General features: G+C 34.6%; 1 protein-coding gene across 1 annotated transcript in view; it reads right to left on the reverse strand.

Annotated features, from left to right (window-relative positions):
• Positions 1-12891, reverse strand: part of LOC148075025 (calsyntenin-2-like) — a 308567-nt gene that overhangs the window by 25368 nt on the left and 270308 nt on the right. The window contains exons 10-11 of the mRNA XM_087795355.1: positions 6199-6365; positions 2164-2312 (exon numbers count right to left, since the gene is read on the reverse strand). Coding sequence (XP_087651481.1) covers positions 2164-2312; positions 6199-6365 — 316 coding nt within the window. The remainder of the gene's footprint in view (positions 1-2163; positions 2313-6198; positions 6366-12891) is intronic.

Consider the following 12891-nt stretch of genomic DNA (forward strand, 5'->3'; position numbering starts at 1 on the left):
TAATATTAAATTGAAATATTGCCTAATAATGTCCAGATGAGAACACCTGTGCGACTGTATGTCGCTTAAAAAAATATTAACTGCACAAGAAAATATAATATTTTCCTGACGGACACAACAGCAGCTCGTACTGTAGAAAAGAAAGTCTGTCAGAAAACACTTAAATCACACGTCATTAAGCAACAAAAGTCTCTAATATATTCCTTGATAATTGGTGCAGTGTTTGCTGTGATGGCTCAGAGCATTATCGCACACACACACACACACACAACTACACACACACTGACTTCTGCTGTGTATGTTGTTTTCTGGTCTGTAGTCGAGCATCAAACCCATCGGGGTAGAGTGTGAACCCCACGGAGATGCTGCAGGGGTCCGCGTATATTTAAAACCATCATGAATTTTAATGGTGACCTGCCAAGCGGAGGCCATTTAACCATCCCTATACTCTCTCTCCCCCCGTTTCTCCTCGCTCTCCTTCTCAAGCAAAGCTCTGTCGGGATAATTAATACATGACATGGAAATATAAAAACTAGCCCCTGGTGGCGCCGGCGCATCACAAAGGGCATTAGATGGAAATGAAAAGCGACGTCGGGCAGGAGTCAGCGAGAGCCGTCGGGCGACAAGCGTGAGACGTTTTGGGACGAGTGTGAGAGACGAGGAAGTTTGTGTCGGTCACACCGAGATGTGATGTTGTTCACACTGGAAGTGAGGAGGTCGGAGCCACGGAGACAAATGTGAGAAGGAAGGAGCTGCTGAGGGAATACAAAAGATTTTTTTTATAGTTGGAGAAAAGAAAGACATGGATGTGTGTGATGTGATGATAGAGCAATGGTTCGCAATTCCAGTACTACAGTTTTAAGATGGCATTTTCTCTGAAGTAAGTTAGTCTCCGACTCTTGACTAGTGTACTAGTATTTTCTTATCTCAGTAGTTTTAAGGTAATCACCACTTTCAAAGTAACTAGTTACTCAAGAGAGTACTTTTTTGTGAGATAAATAAAGGCAACACTTGCCAGTTGCACAGGCCGAGAAAAGGTTGGATGCTTGAAGTGAAAAACTCAGAAAAACAATTAAAAAAAATGAAATTAACAAATAAAAACAATATATAATACATGTTAAACAAGGATTGTGTATTAAAGATTACAATGGAATAGTTCAAAATAAGATGTATCTCAAGTAGGATTAAGAATCCATCCATCCATCCATCCATCCATCCATCCATCCATCCATCCATCCATCCATCCATCCATCCATCCATCCATCCATCCATCCATCCATCCATCCATCCATCCATCCATCCATCCATCCATCCATCCATCCATCCATCCATCCATCCATCCATCCATCCATCCATCCATCCATCCATCCATCCATCCATCCATCCATCCATCCATCCATCCATCCATCCATCCAACCATCAATCCATCCATCCATCCATCCATCCATCCATCCATCCATCCATCCATCCATCCATCCATCCATCCATCCATCCATCCATCCATCCATCCATCCATCCATCCATCCATCCATCCATCCATCCATCCATCCATCCATCCATCCATCCATCCATCCATCCATCCATCCATCCATCCATCCATCCATCCATCCATCCATCCATCCATCCATCCATCCATCCATCCATCCATCCATCCATCCATCCATCCATCCATCCATCCATCCATCCATCCATCCATCCATCCATCCATCCATCCATCCATCCATCCATCCGTCCGTCCGTCCGTCCGTCCGTCCGTCCATCCGTCCGTCCGTCCATCCATCCACCCATCAATCTATCCAACCATCAATCTATCCACCCATCCATCCATCCGTCCGTCCGTCCGTCCGTCCATCCATCCATCCATCCATTCAACCATACTTAATGGAATACTTATAAATAAAACATATAATCTATTTTTGATGACGTTTCTAAAATAACCTCTAAAACTATTAATTAAAATAAACTGACTCATAATATTCGTTTTCAAGAAGTATATTCATAGATATATATTTTTACGTGTTGTCATTTCTACCGCTTTAGAGAAGAGTTGTACGTAAATGTAACTATTTGTTTCTGATTTATCGTCAAATATACGTATAAATACCTGGTTCAACAATAAGCACAAAACAATAAAGCGGGTTGACGATAAGACGCTTCACGTACTGGACGGTGGTGGAGATACGCAGGTGTCGAACGCCCGCCGTCGGAAACTGCCGAGAGTTGATGTACGACACTTTTCTCACGGCTTCGTTCATCTTCTCCAGATCTTCTCCGGCCATGACGAGGATGGACTGAGCTGGGTTGAAGTGAAACTGTGGACGGAAGCAAAAATAACTCTTTTCATGTATGATCAAATGTTACCTTCTTTGTTCTTAGTTTGATCGTGTATCAGGTTTAAATGTGGTCAAATATCTATTCAAAAAAGTCAAAAAATTTAAAAAGAAAAATTAAATTCAAGCATTAGTTTTTTTATGAAAGTTGCATTATATAGTATGAGTAGTAAGAAAATATTTACAATAAAATATAATAAATCGAATTAAATAATAATAATAATAAAATATAGAAATATATATGCAATAAAATATAATAAACCTAATGAAATAGTTATAATAATGAAATATATTCAATACAATATAATAAATCTTATTAAGTAATAATAATAATAGCTTTAAATATAAAAAATATATATTCAATAAAATATAATAAATATAATTAAAAATGTATATAATTACATTATAATTAAATTAAATTAAAATAAATTAAATTAAATTCAAGCACAGTGACAGATTATTTAGAAACGTATCTTATTGCTTGAAACTTTACATTTTTTAAACTATTTTTACCAGTTTTACTGCAGTATTTCATGAATATTCTATTCTCTTGCGGATACATTCACTCATTGATGTTTTTTTTATTCTAACTCTATATTTTTCTTTAAACTCATAAAGAAATGGGCTTTTTATGTTATCTTAGATCCTTTTATTTATATCGTTTTTTCAAAAACTAACGACAAATTCAGGCTCATTTAAGCAAAGATATTAAAAGTTGAAACCTAGTTTCAGTCAAGTTAACAGCCTTGATATTGTTCTCGTCTCGAGTGTTGCCGCGATTGTTGATTCAGAACCAAAAATAAAAGCTGCAGATAAACGTGAACTCATTGCAAATAAACGAGGGTCCCAGCAGCTCATATTCTCGCTTTTATCGCCTCTATAAACAAAGATAGTTGGCTCTTGTGATGATGAATTTTCATGGTGTGTTTACAAGAAGAATCACTGAAGCTAAAGATGTTAAAATGCTTACAGTAGGAAAAATCTAAGGGTTCCCTGCTGCTGCTCTGAACCAGAACTTGTGGTTCTGGTGCTGCCCGTGGGCTGCGTTTGGACCTTTTAGTATTCATAACGGGCCTCTGTTGACGGTTTTAATAGAGAGAAGGAAGAACAATTATTATGATAGGTTAGAAAATACATTCTCCTCTTCATCTCTTGTATATTTACAAAATATATTTATTATTTACTCCTTTGAAATCATGAATTAGTTCATAGTTTCTGATGAAAATGCAACATCTGGTGAGATTTTATTGCAACATCTCATTACTTTGATTTATTTTTCCAGTCCCCTTTAAATCTTTATATTACAAATATATTGTTTTTTCCCTTTTTGATTAGATTGCATTTGTTCATTTTTCTTTATCTCCGATTTTTTCTTGTGGTAAATATTGACGTATATATTATAAACTATCGATTACGGCTGTAGAATATTTTTTATTAATTCAGTATTTTATTGAATATTGAATCAATTAGTCGAGTAAACAGATGTTTCTAAAGAAATAAAATAACAAATACATGAGAGTAAAGATGTCATTTCACTTTATATTAAATAAACTGATTTCCTTTTATAGATAAAAAAGTATTAGTTCACAAATAAATAATAATATAAAAACATACTTTTTATGAGAGTTGTATTATATAGTATGAGTAGTAAGAAAATAACTAAATAAAATAATAAGAAAATATATACAATAAAATAAAATACGTCTAATTAAATAATAATAATAATAAAATATAATACATCTAATTAAATAATAATATTAATAACATATATACAATACAATATAATAAATCTAATTACGTAATAATATTAATAATATAATATTAAAATATATATACAAAAAACAATAATAAATCGTATTAAGTAATAATAATAATAAATATAAAAATATATATGCAATACAATATAATAAATATAATAAAAACAATATAAATTAAATTAAATTAAATTAAATTAAATTAAATTAAATTAAATTAAATTAAAATGTGTTCCACCGAAAATAAATCCTACCCTCTTTCAAGAGCCAACTTTGACAACAATAATTTAAAATCAAAATTTACAGTTACTTGAGTTTCTTTCTTGAACTCTATTACAAATATCATAATGTAATTATAGAATAATTAGAAAATGACTAACTAAATGAAAAGAGCAGGAGAGAAGAGGGTGAATCTCGGTGGATTATGGGTTTGTCACATGCTTAAAGGTCATTGATTCAGTACATATTAGTACTTAGAATGAATTATATACGATTTAAATTCCATCAAAATTGGATATAAGAAAATGGGAAAAATATGTTTTTCAAACACTTATCTTAGTTATCTTACTTTAGATTTAGTGTAGGGAAATAAAACATTTTAATTTAGAGGAATTATAAAGAAAATCCAAGTGATTAAATATTGAAATTAAAGCATTATAGAAATGAGGGAAAATAAATGTTTTATTGTTCACAGAAATGTGAGAAGAAAAACATATTTTTTTAAACTTCATCCTCAGCTGCGATCATCAGCCGTGGTGAGTTTTTATTATTTCTTTGTAATTCAACCATTCATCAAAGTGGACACAATGTCGGTTCCGTGACTGGAGAACAACATTGATGGATCACCTGAGCAACACACTTTCTGCTCCTTTTTTAATGGAAGTCATGACCCGCTGGAGAGCCACAAGTGTGCGACTGTCGGATGGAAGCGACGTGGAACTCATCTTCCTTGAGAAGCGGCTAATGATGGACCCCGTGAGTGTCGGGTGTTTCCCCCCCGAGGAGCAGGGTGAGCGGACCCTCGCCCGGTGAGTCGCACTCTGTCATTTTCCTCTTCGCTTCTGTCACTCTGTGATTGTGGAGCCTGTACTTCACCTGAACTCTCTCTTCCTGCAGCACGACTTGAACAAGTGTCGGACCAGGAGGCAACAGTTTATAAAACATGAATTGAAATGTGTTTTTTCATTTTTAAATTCTGAATTGAAGTACTTTTTTTTTTAATAGTTTATTTCAATACATTTTCCTGCTCACATGGAAAACATACCATCTTGACATCAATAAATAAATTATAAATAATGTGATTTATTATCAATGTACATCAGTGACATTAGAATATCGAATGGTTTTATTTACTATTTCAAATGTTGCACTTTTCTACTACTACTTATTATACTTCTACTACCACTTATTTTACTTCTACAACTACTACATATTCTACTTCTACTACTACTACTTATTCTACTTTTACTACTACTTATTTTACTTCTATAACTACAACTTATTCTACTAATACTTATTCTTCTTCTACTACTACTACTTATTCTACTTCTACTACTACTTATTTTACTTCTACAACTACTACTTATTCTACTTCTACTACTACTACTTATTCTACTTCTACTACTACTACTTATTCTACTTCTACTACTACTTATTTTAATTCTACAACTACTACTTATTCTACTTCTACTACTACTACTTATTCTACTTCTACTACGACTTATTTTACTTCTACAACTACTATGTATTCTACTTCTATTAGTACTTATTCTACTTCTACTACTACTTATTCTACTACTACGAATTCTACTACTAATTCTTCTTCTACTTCTTCTAATACTATTAATTATTCTACTACTTCTATTACTTCTTATACTTCTACTATGAATTCCAATATTAATTCTACTAGTTCTTCTACTAGTTCTACGACTAATTATACTACTTCTACTACTAATACTACTAATTATTCTACTAATTCTTCTATTACTTAGGTGATGTATTTAAAAAACAATTCATGCAAAAAATGAGGTCATAAAAAGTTTTTAGATTTATATGCTGGCTTTCTATTGTGTGTGTGTAGGTGTGTGTGTAGGTGAGTGCATGTGTGTGTGTACCTTGATGTTCTTATCCATGCTCTCAAGGGAGTTGATGTCCAGTCCTTCCTTGCAGGCCTGTAAGCAGGAAATGACTTTCTGACTCTCGATCTTCCCGGGTCGAATGGTCAGTCCGGACAGACTTCCCCTGAAGTACTGAGTGAAGCGTGGCTTGGTCACCTCTCCACCTACAAGCAGTAACATTTTCCTCCTCAATACTCAAGTAGAAATCATGTTGCAACATCCAGATTTTCTATGTACGGCAAACAAAAATTAATTAAATTCAAAGTTGGTGCCTTCACTTCCGACACTAGGGGGCGACAGAAACAATATTTTATATCTTTCATATCGAGGCTTTAACGCAATATAATAATAATAATAATATTGTTAAATATCTAGTAGTAATTTCAGGTGGTTGAACTGGATTATTTCTCATGTTAATTTTTACTAAGAGGATATTTGTGAGTAGAAAACTTAACTTAATTAACAAACCAAAGAAAAATCACAAAATCAGTTTTTCAGGAGTTTGCAAGAATATTCCTATTTGGAACAAAGAACTGATAGTCTAGAAGTTTTTTTGTGTGTATTTTCAGTCGTCTAGGAATTCAACTATTTTTTTAAATTTTGTGTTGTTGATTTAATGTATCTTTTTAATAGATACCTTAAAACAATTATTCTACTATTTCCATCCAGGTTTATACTTGTCTGGAAGTTATAAATAAATAAGAGGAGATAAATTATTGATTTTTGCTAGAATACATGGGGCAGTACAGAGTAAACAGGGGGAAAAAAAGTTCGTATTTGGGCCTTAAATAACTAAAATGAAAGATCAAATGCTGACAAAATTATTTGTTTCAAAACTGACTGTCTTCAATGTAAAGAAGGACTATCTTTAAAAGTATATTTTAAAAATGTTGATGTCACTTTCTTTTAATAACCTGGATTTTAGTTAAATATATAAACAATTTCAACTCAAACTTCAAAAATTAAACCAGCTAAACTGCGTCTTCATCCCTCAGCTCGGAGCCAAATTCTTCAACCTCATGCTCTGCCTTCCAAATGGCTTCATTATCAGGTGAATTGGATAAGAACCCACAACCTGGCGGACGCCCTTGTTTGCATGCAGGAGAGCCGAGCGCGTCCCATCACAGGCGATTGAGTCGACCCCAGCGATAGTTAGCCTGAGAAAGCAGCTCTTCAGCAGCTCTAATTTATCTCAGCATCGCTTTGATCCCTCTTAAGCCTCGCGTCGCCTCGAGAATTAGCTACAGGATTTTCAAATTTCAGATGGACCTTCCAATTTGAACTTTGAAACTTAAGTTAAGTCGGACCATGAGCACTTGTTTAAGACGTAATGAATGGCTGCATTTGATACACAGGGTGTGCTTAGATAGCAGTATCAGAGAGAGAATCAAATCTCATCTGTAGAGTTTGAATGTCAGCTACAAGGTCATACTGTTGAGATGAAACGTCAAATATTTTCAAGTTTGTTTAGTCTCTAGGGAGTCTGTAGGGAGGTCATTTTATGACAAAGTAATTCACTAACACGGGGGCTGAGGTACCTGTCAATGATTGGTCGTTATCATTGGACAAAATAAAAACTAATGTGACCCCAAATTTCAGCTCAAACAAGAGAGGACGTAGTGCCACGAATAACATCTTATCATCTGCATATCAAGTGAGTTGCTTCGTCAGGACACTCACGGCTTTGACATTATACTTGTGTCTCTCTTTCAGATTAAAATACAAATGAATGAAGCGTATTATTATGAAGAAAAATCCAGATCAATAAGGTTTTTGATTGACTTTTTTCTCCATTTAACAAACCTCTCTGCGCCAACCTGATGTGGTACGACATTGTAGAATGTAACAAAATAGTACCAGGTGTGACTAACATTGATTCTTGAAAAAAAACTTCATTCTGATAAACAGATTCTGATCTTTGTAACTAAAATATTGATAATCAAGCAACAGTTCTCAACCAAATGCTTTTCTTCAAACTATCAAAATAATCAAACTAAATCTGAGAATAATGTTTCCTGTTATTTGAAATTATGATAAATATGAATTATTACGGTTAAAGTGCGAAGCCATCAAAAGAAAAAACTAGCGTAAATATTAAGTATTTTTATTCTGTAATAGCCGCATCATTCAGACTCTTAAGCTTTTGTTACTTAAACAGTTTAATTATTTCACTAACAAGATAATTCAAGATTATATTTTATATTATAATTGTATGTTTTTCAATTTGAATGATGGATAGAATAAGACTTGTCTTTTTAAAATAATTATTATCTACATTTAAAGACAGCAAAGCTACTCTTGAAGTAGGTCAATATGATTTTGATGCATGACCAATGCTATTGTTATTGCTAGAGTTGTGTATTGAAAAGGATCTGGTGATACGATACGTATCATGATACAAGGTCAACAAGAAGATATATTTTGATACTGTAGTAACAAGGATATATTTGTAGTATTGTCCAGTACTTCCGTACTGGTGTTGAAGAATTTACTGTGAGCATGACTCTTGACAAAGTCGTAACTGCTTTCATTTGTTTTGAAACCAATATACGTCCAAACATCAGCTTTATAAGATGCTGAAGTCCACTGTATCCTCTCGTCCCCAGTCACTGCCAAATGGTATCGTTACTTTAGCGTCGGAGGACGTAATGATGGCAGCTATGAATACACAACGACTAAATGCAAGTAAATTGTACATAAAAAATAATTACTTTAGCTTAAACCCACTTTATATATCTGTAAACCATAAGATACCTATTAGAAAAAAACTTTTAAAAACCAAAAATGAAATAAAAGAAATCGATACAAAATGATGAAAAAGATATTGCGATATATGGCTCACATTTCAGTGTTGCAGGATTTACAGACCTCATAAATGCTTTTATTTGTTTTGAAACCAAAATATGTCCAAACATCAGCTTTAAAAGCAGCTGGAGTCGACTGTATCCTCTCGTCCTCAGTCGTAACTGCTTTCATTTGTTTTGAAACCAAAATATGTCCAAACATCAGCTTTAAAAGCAGCTGGAGTCGACTGTATCCTCTCGTCCTCAGTCGTAACTGCTTTAATTTGTTTTTAAACCAAAATATGTCCAAACATCAGCTTTAAAAGCAGCTGGAGTCAACTGTATCCTCTCGTCCTCAGTCGTAACTGCTTTCATTTGTTTTCAAACCAAAATATGTCCAAACATCAGCTTTAAAAGCAGCTGGAGTCGACTGTATCCTCTCGTCCTCAGTCGTAACTGCTTTCATTTGTTTTGAAACCAAAATATGTCCAAACATCAGCTTTAAAAGCAGCTGGAGTCAACTGTATCCTCTCGTCCTCAGTCGTAACTGCTTTAATTTGTTTTTAAACCAAAATATGTCCAAACATCAGCTTTAAAAGCAGCTGGAGTCGACTGTATCCTCTTGTCGTAACTGCTTTAATTTGTTTTTAAACCAAAATATGTCCAAACATCAGCTTTAAAAGCAGCTGGAGTCGACTGTATCCTCTCGTCCTCAGTCATCCGCGGGAACTTTAGGGATTTCAATGTCGTGTTTTGAGGACATAATAACTGCTGGAAGTGTAATTTTTTTTTTTTCTTCTTTTCTTCCTTGAGTATCAGCACCAACGACACTGTTATTCGTCTTTTCTGAGGTGAGGGTTTGGGTTCAAGGTCCATGACTGCCTCCTCAACTGCAATTTTTTTAGCGTGGAAAATACATCTTTCCACTTAGTCCCTCCCTGACAGATGTTATCAATTGAAGGTCCAGACAAAGGGACCATTTAACGTCCCGGGGAGCGAATAAAAGCGAGAGGGGGGGAACACCACGGATGATATGGGCGATAAAACCGCTGATTATTCCGCAGATCTTTTTTTGTGTGGAGTCAGCTCTCTCTCCTCCTTCCTCCTTATCCTCAACCACCATTTGTTACCATCAGGGTTCACTTCATTCTCACAGCCCTAAACGTCTTAACCGACCGTCCCGCCGGTGCCGTTGCAAGCATTTGTCAAAGACAGCATAGGTAACGTGTTTTATCCTTTTCGGGATTAAAGGAGTCATTTATCGCCGACCGCCGGACGATATCTAGGTCTGGAGAGTCTGAAGACCTCGGACAAGGTCGTGACTCACGGAGTCGTTTGGCTGAATGAAGTGTGTGAACAACAGTTTGTGTTGCGGCTGCATATGAGAGGCGAAGATGGAGGCGAGGAGAGTGCGACGCTCTTGTCAGAGTGCACTCATCCAGGTCAGAGAGTGAATCAAGGCAGACGGGGGGAGGAGAGGAGCTGCACTTAATCCCAGCGGCGTGCCGAAGCACTCCCATTTGAGAATAGCAACAAAGAAAAAGGGAAAATGGAGGACTATTTGTGCGAGTGCAGGATCTGACTTCTCTCCTCTGCTGTTAGTATAATAAGTGCAGCTGTAGATGTATGTAGTTACATCATAGGTTAGGATGGGTAGAACTTTATTGATCCCTCAGGACGTCTCCTTCGGGAAATTGTTTTTTTCCAATTAGCCACAGCAAATACAGCAATTTTTCATAAAAAATAATCAAAATAAAATAAAATAAGAACAGGAACAAAGAGAAATAAAGAGGAAGAACAAGATGATACAATCTAAGTTTAAAGATAAAGAACATAGATCAAAGAAATAACAAAGACAAAGGATACAAAGATTAACATAGAACAAAACATCCTGATACTTTTACTCCACTTTTACATCCATTGTTGTCGTCCTTTTTTTGCTATAAAAAAACCCAATATCAATGAATTAAAAGAATTATCAGTTTGTCAAAAGATGGTAAAGAACTAATATGATTTATAATTTTCATACATTTGACTAACAAATACAGACTTCTTTATGACGTATAAAGATGTAAAGTGTTTAAGATAAGATAAGGGACACAGATTATGGAAGTCAACAATGGCAGGGTTTCCTGGATTTGATTGTTTTTAAGCACGTAAGAGGGCTCTTCAGAAGAGTTTGGCTAAGTTATGTTTGTTTCCCAGACGCGTTCTTTAGTGTCTTCTTAGGATAATCTTAAGATCAAACCAAAGAAGCTCTTTTAAGGATTTTATAAGGTGTAACCCCTTCTGTGTTCAGTTCCATCTGGTTTCCTGATCTGCGCCACAGGATTGTTGATGTTTTTCTGGTTTTACTTGGTTTACTGGATTGAAAACCATTAAAAAAAAGTGTGTTTTCTCATTTCATTATAAAATTCAGATGTTCCTTGAATGCATCATTTGCGTATAAAGGTGGATGCAGCAACATTCTGAGGCGTGTTTCTTATATATATATGCATATATGTTTGTATCATATATGCATATATATATAATATAATTGAATGTGTGTGGAATAAAACCGTTTTTTTTTCCCATTGCAAGTTGTTTAATTATTAAGTGGCAAAGATATATTTCCCTGCCATTGATCTCAGAGCATTTGGTCGCTAAGAAGGCAGCTAAGATCTTCTTAAGTTAAGAGCGACTCTAGGAAAACACATCCTACTTTCACAGCGTTCTTAAGAGCACACTTAAGAAGATGATACGGTGACTTATAAAGATGTCAGTGTTTAAGATAAAGATAAGGAAGATTATGGACATCAACAATGAGTTAAAATAAACCTACAAACTCATCAAACCTCAACTCTTTATAACTTATGTTGGTCTTTGAACTTTTCCATCAAATATAAACAGTAGTTATTATAAAACTTTGTTATTTTAATAAATATTAATGTATTAAAGACAATCGTATGAATGATTTTATGTGTCACTTCACTTTATATCCATTTCCCTTTAGTTTTGGATGTTATTTACATGTTTCTTTGAATATTTTTCTCCTAAGAACACACTATACAATCAAATACAAATAACATTCAGATTGTCTCTTTATGTGTACGTCCATTTCTCATGAATAAATTTACATTTTCTTCCATTTTTATTAAACACAATCCAACGTTTCTATACAAAACTTATCAAAAGAAAAAAATCATCTCAATAATACTCTCATTTTTTTGTAGTTTCTTCCTCTTAATGCAACTCAAAATGTTCATTTAAGAAAACATATATACGGCTGGCAGGTAAATATTTGGTTAATTTTAACTAGCGTCTCACTATTTATTCCACAATAAAAAAAGAAATAAAACATTAAGCCGTGGTTGAATCCTTTTGCTTTCTCAACTTCACTTTTTTTTTTTACAGAAGCCCTGCGGTGTCACACAATCCTAATACTACAACAGTATTTCGTCATATACATGTAATATATGCTGACAAGGACAAAAACATGGCTGCCATTGCTGAAACTAAACAAATTCAACAATATTCATGAGTCTCTTAAAAAATACTTCCCTGTATTTTGTATTTTACCACGAAGTAGAAACAACCGAACCTGTACATGTTAAAACTCTAATACGACTAACAACGGACGTGTAAATCAATGACGGTATAATCTTGTTAACAACTTACTGTTTCATACGATGAGCGTGATCACTTTAGATGCCGCGACAGGATTTGTTTTTCCATAAAACAACGCTGACTGGCCAGTTAAGTGTTACGAACCATGAAATTGCATTAAGGCATTTAATGGAATGTTATCAAATATCACTGCTCCGCACTTTAACGCTGACAAATGCTGGATATTTATGCTGCCATCTGTTCACAAACTCTATTATCCTGCTCCGCATCAGCGCCGACAGGCTCAGTAAACAATACAACT

This window comes from Callionymus lyra, chromosome 7, assembly GCF_982586985.1.
Source record: "Callionymus lyra chromosome 7, fCalLyr1.hap1.1, whole genome shotgun sequence".
Classification (NCBI taxonomy): Eukaryota; Metazoa; Chordata; class Actinopteri; order Syngnathiformes; family Callionymidae; genus Callionymus; species Callionymus lyra.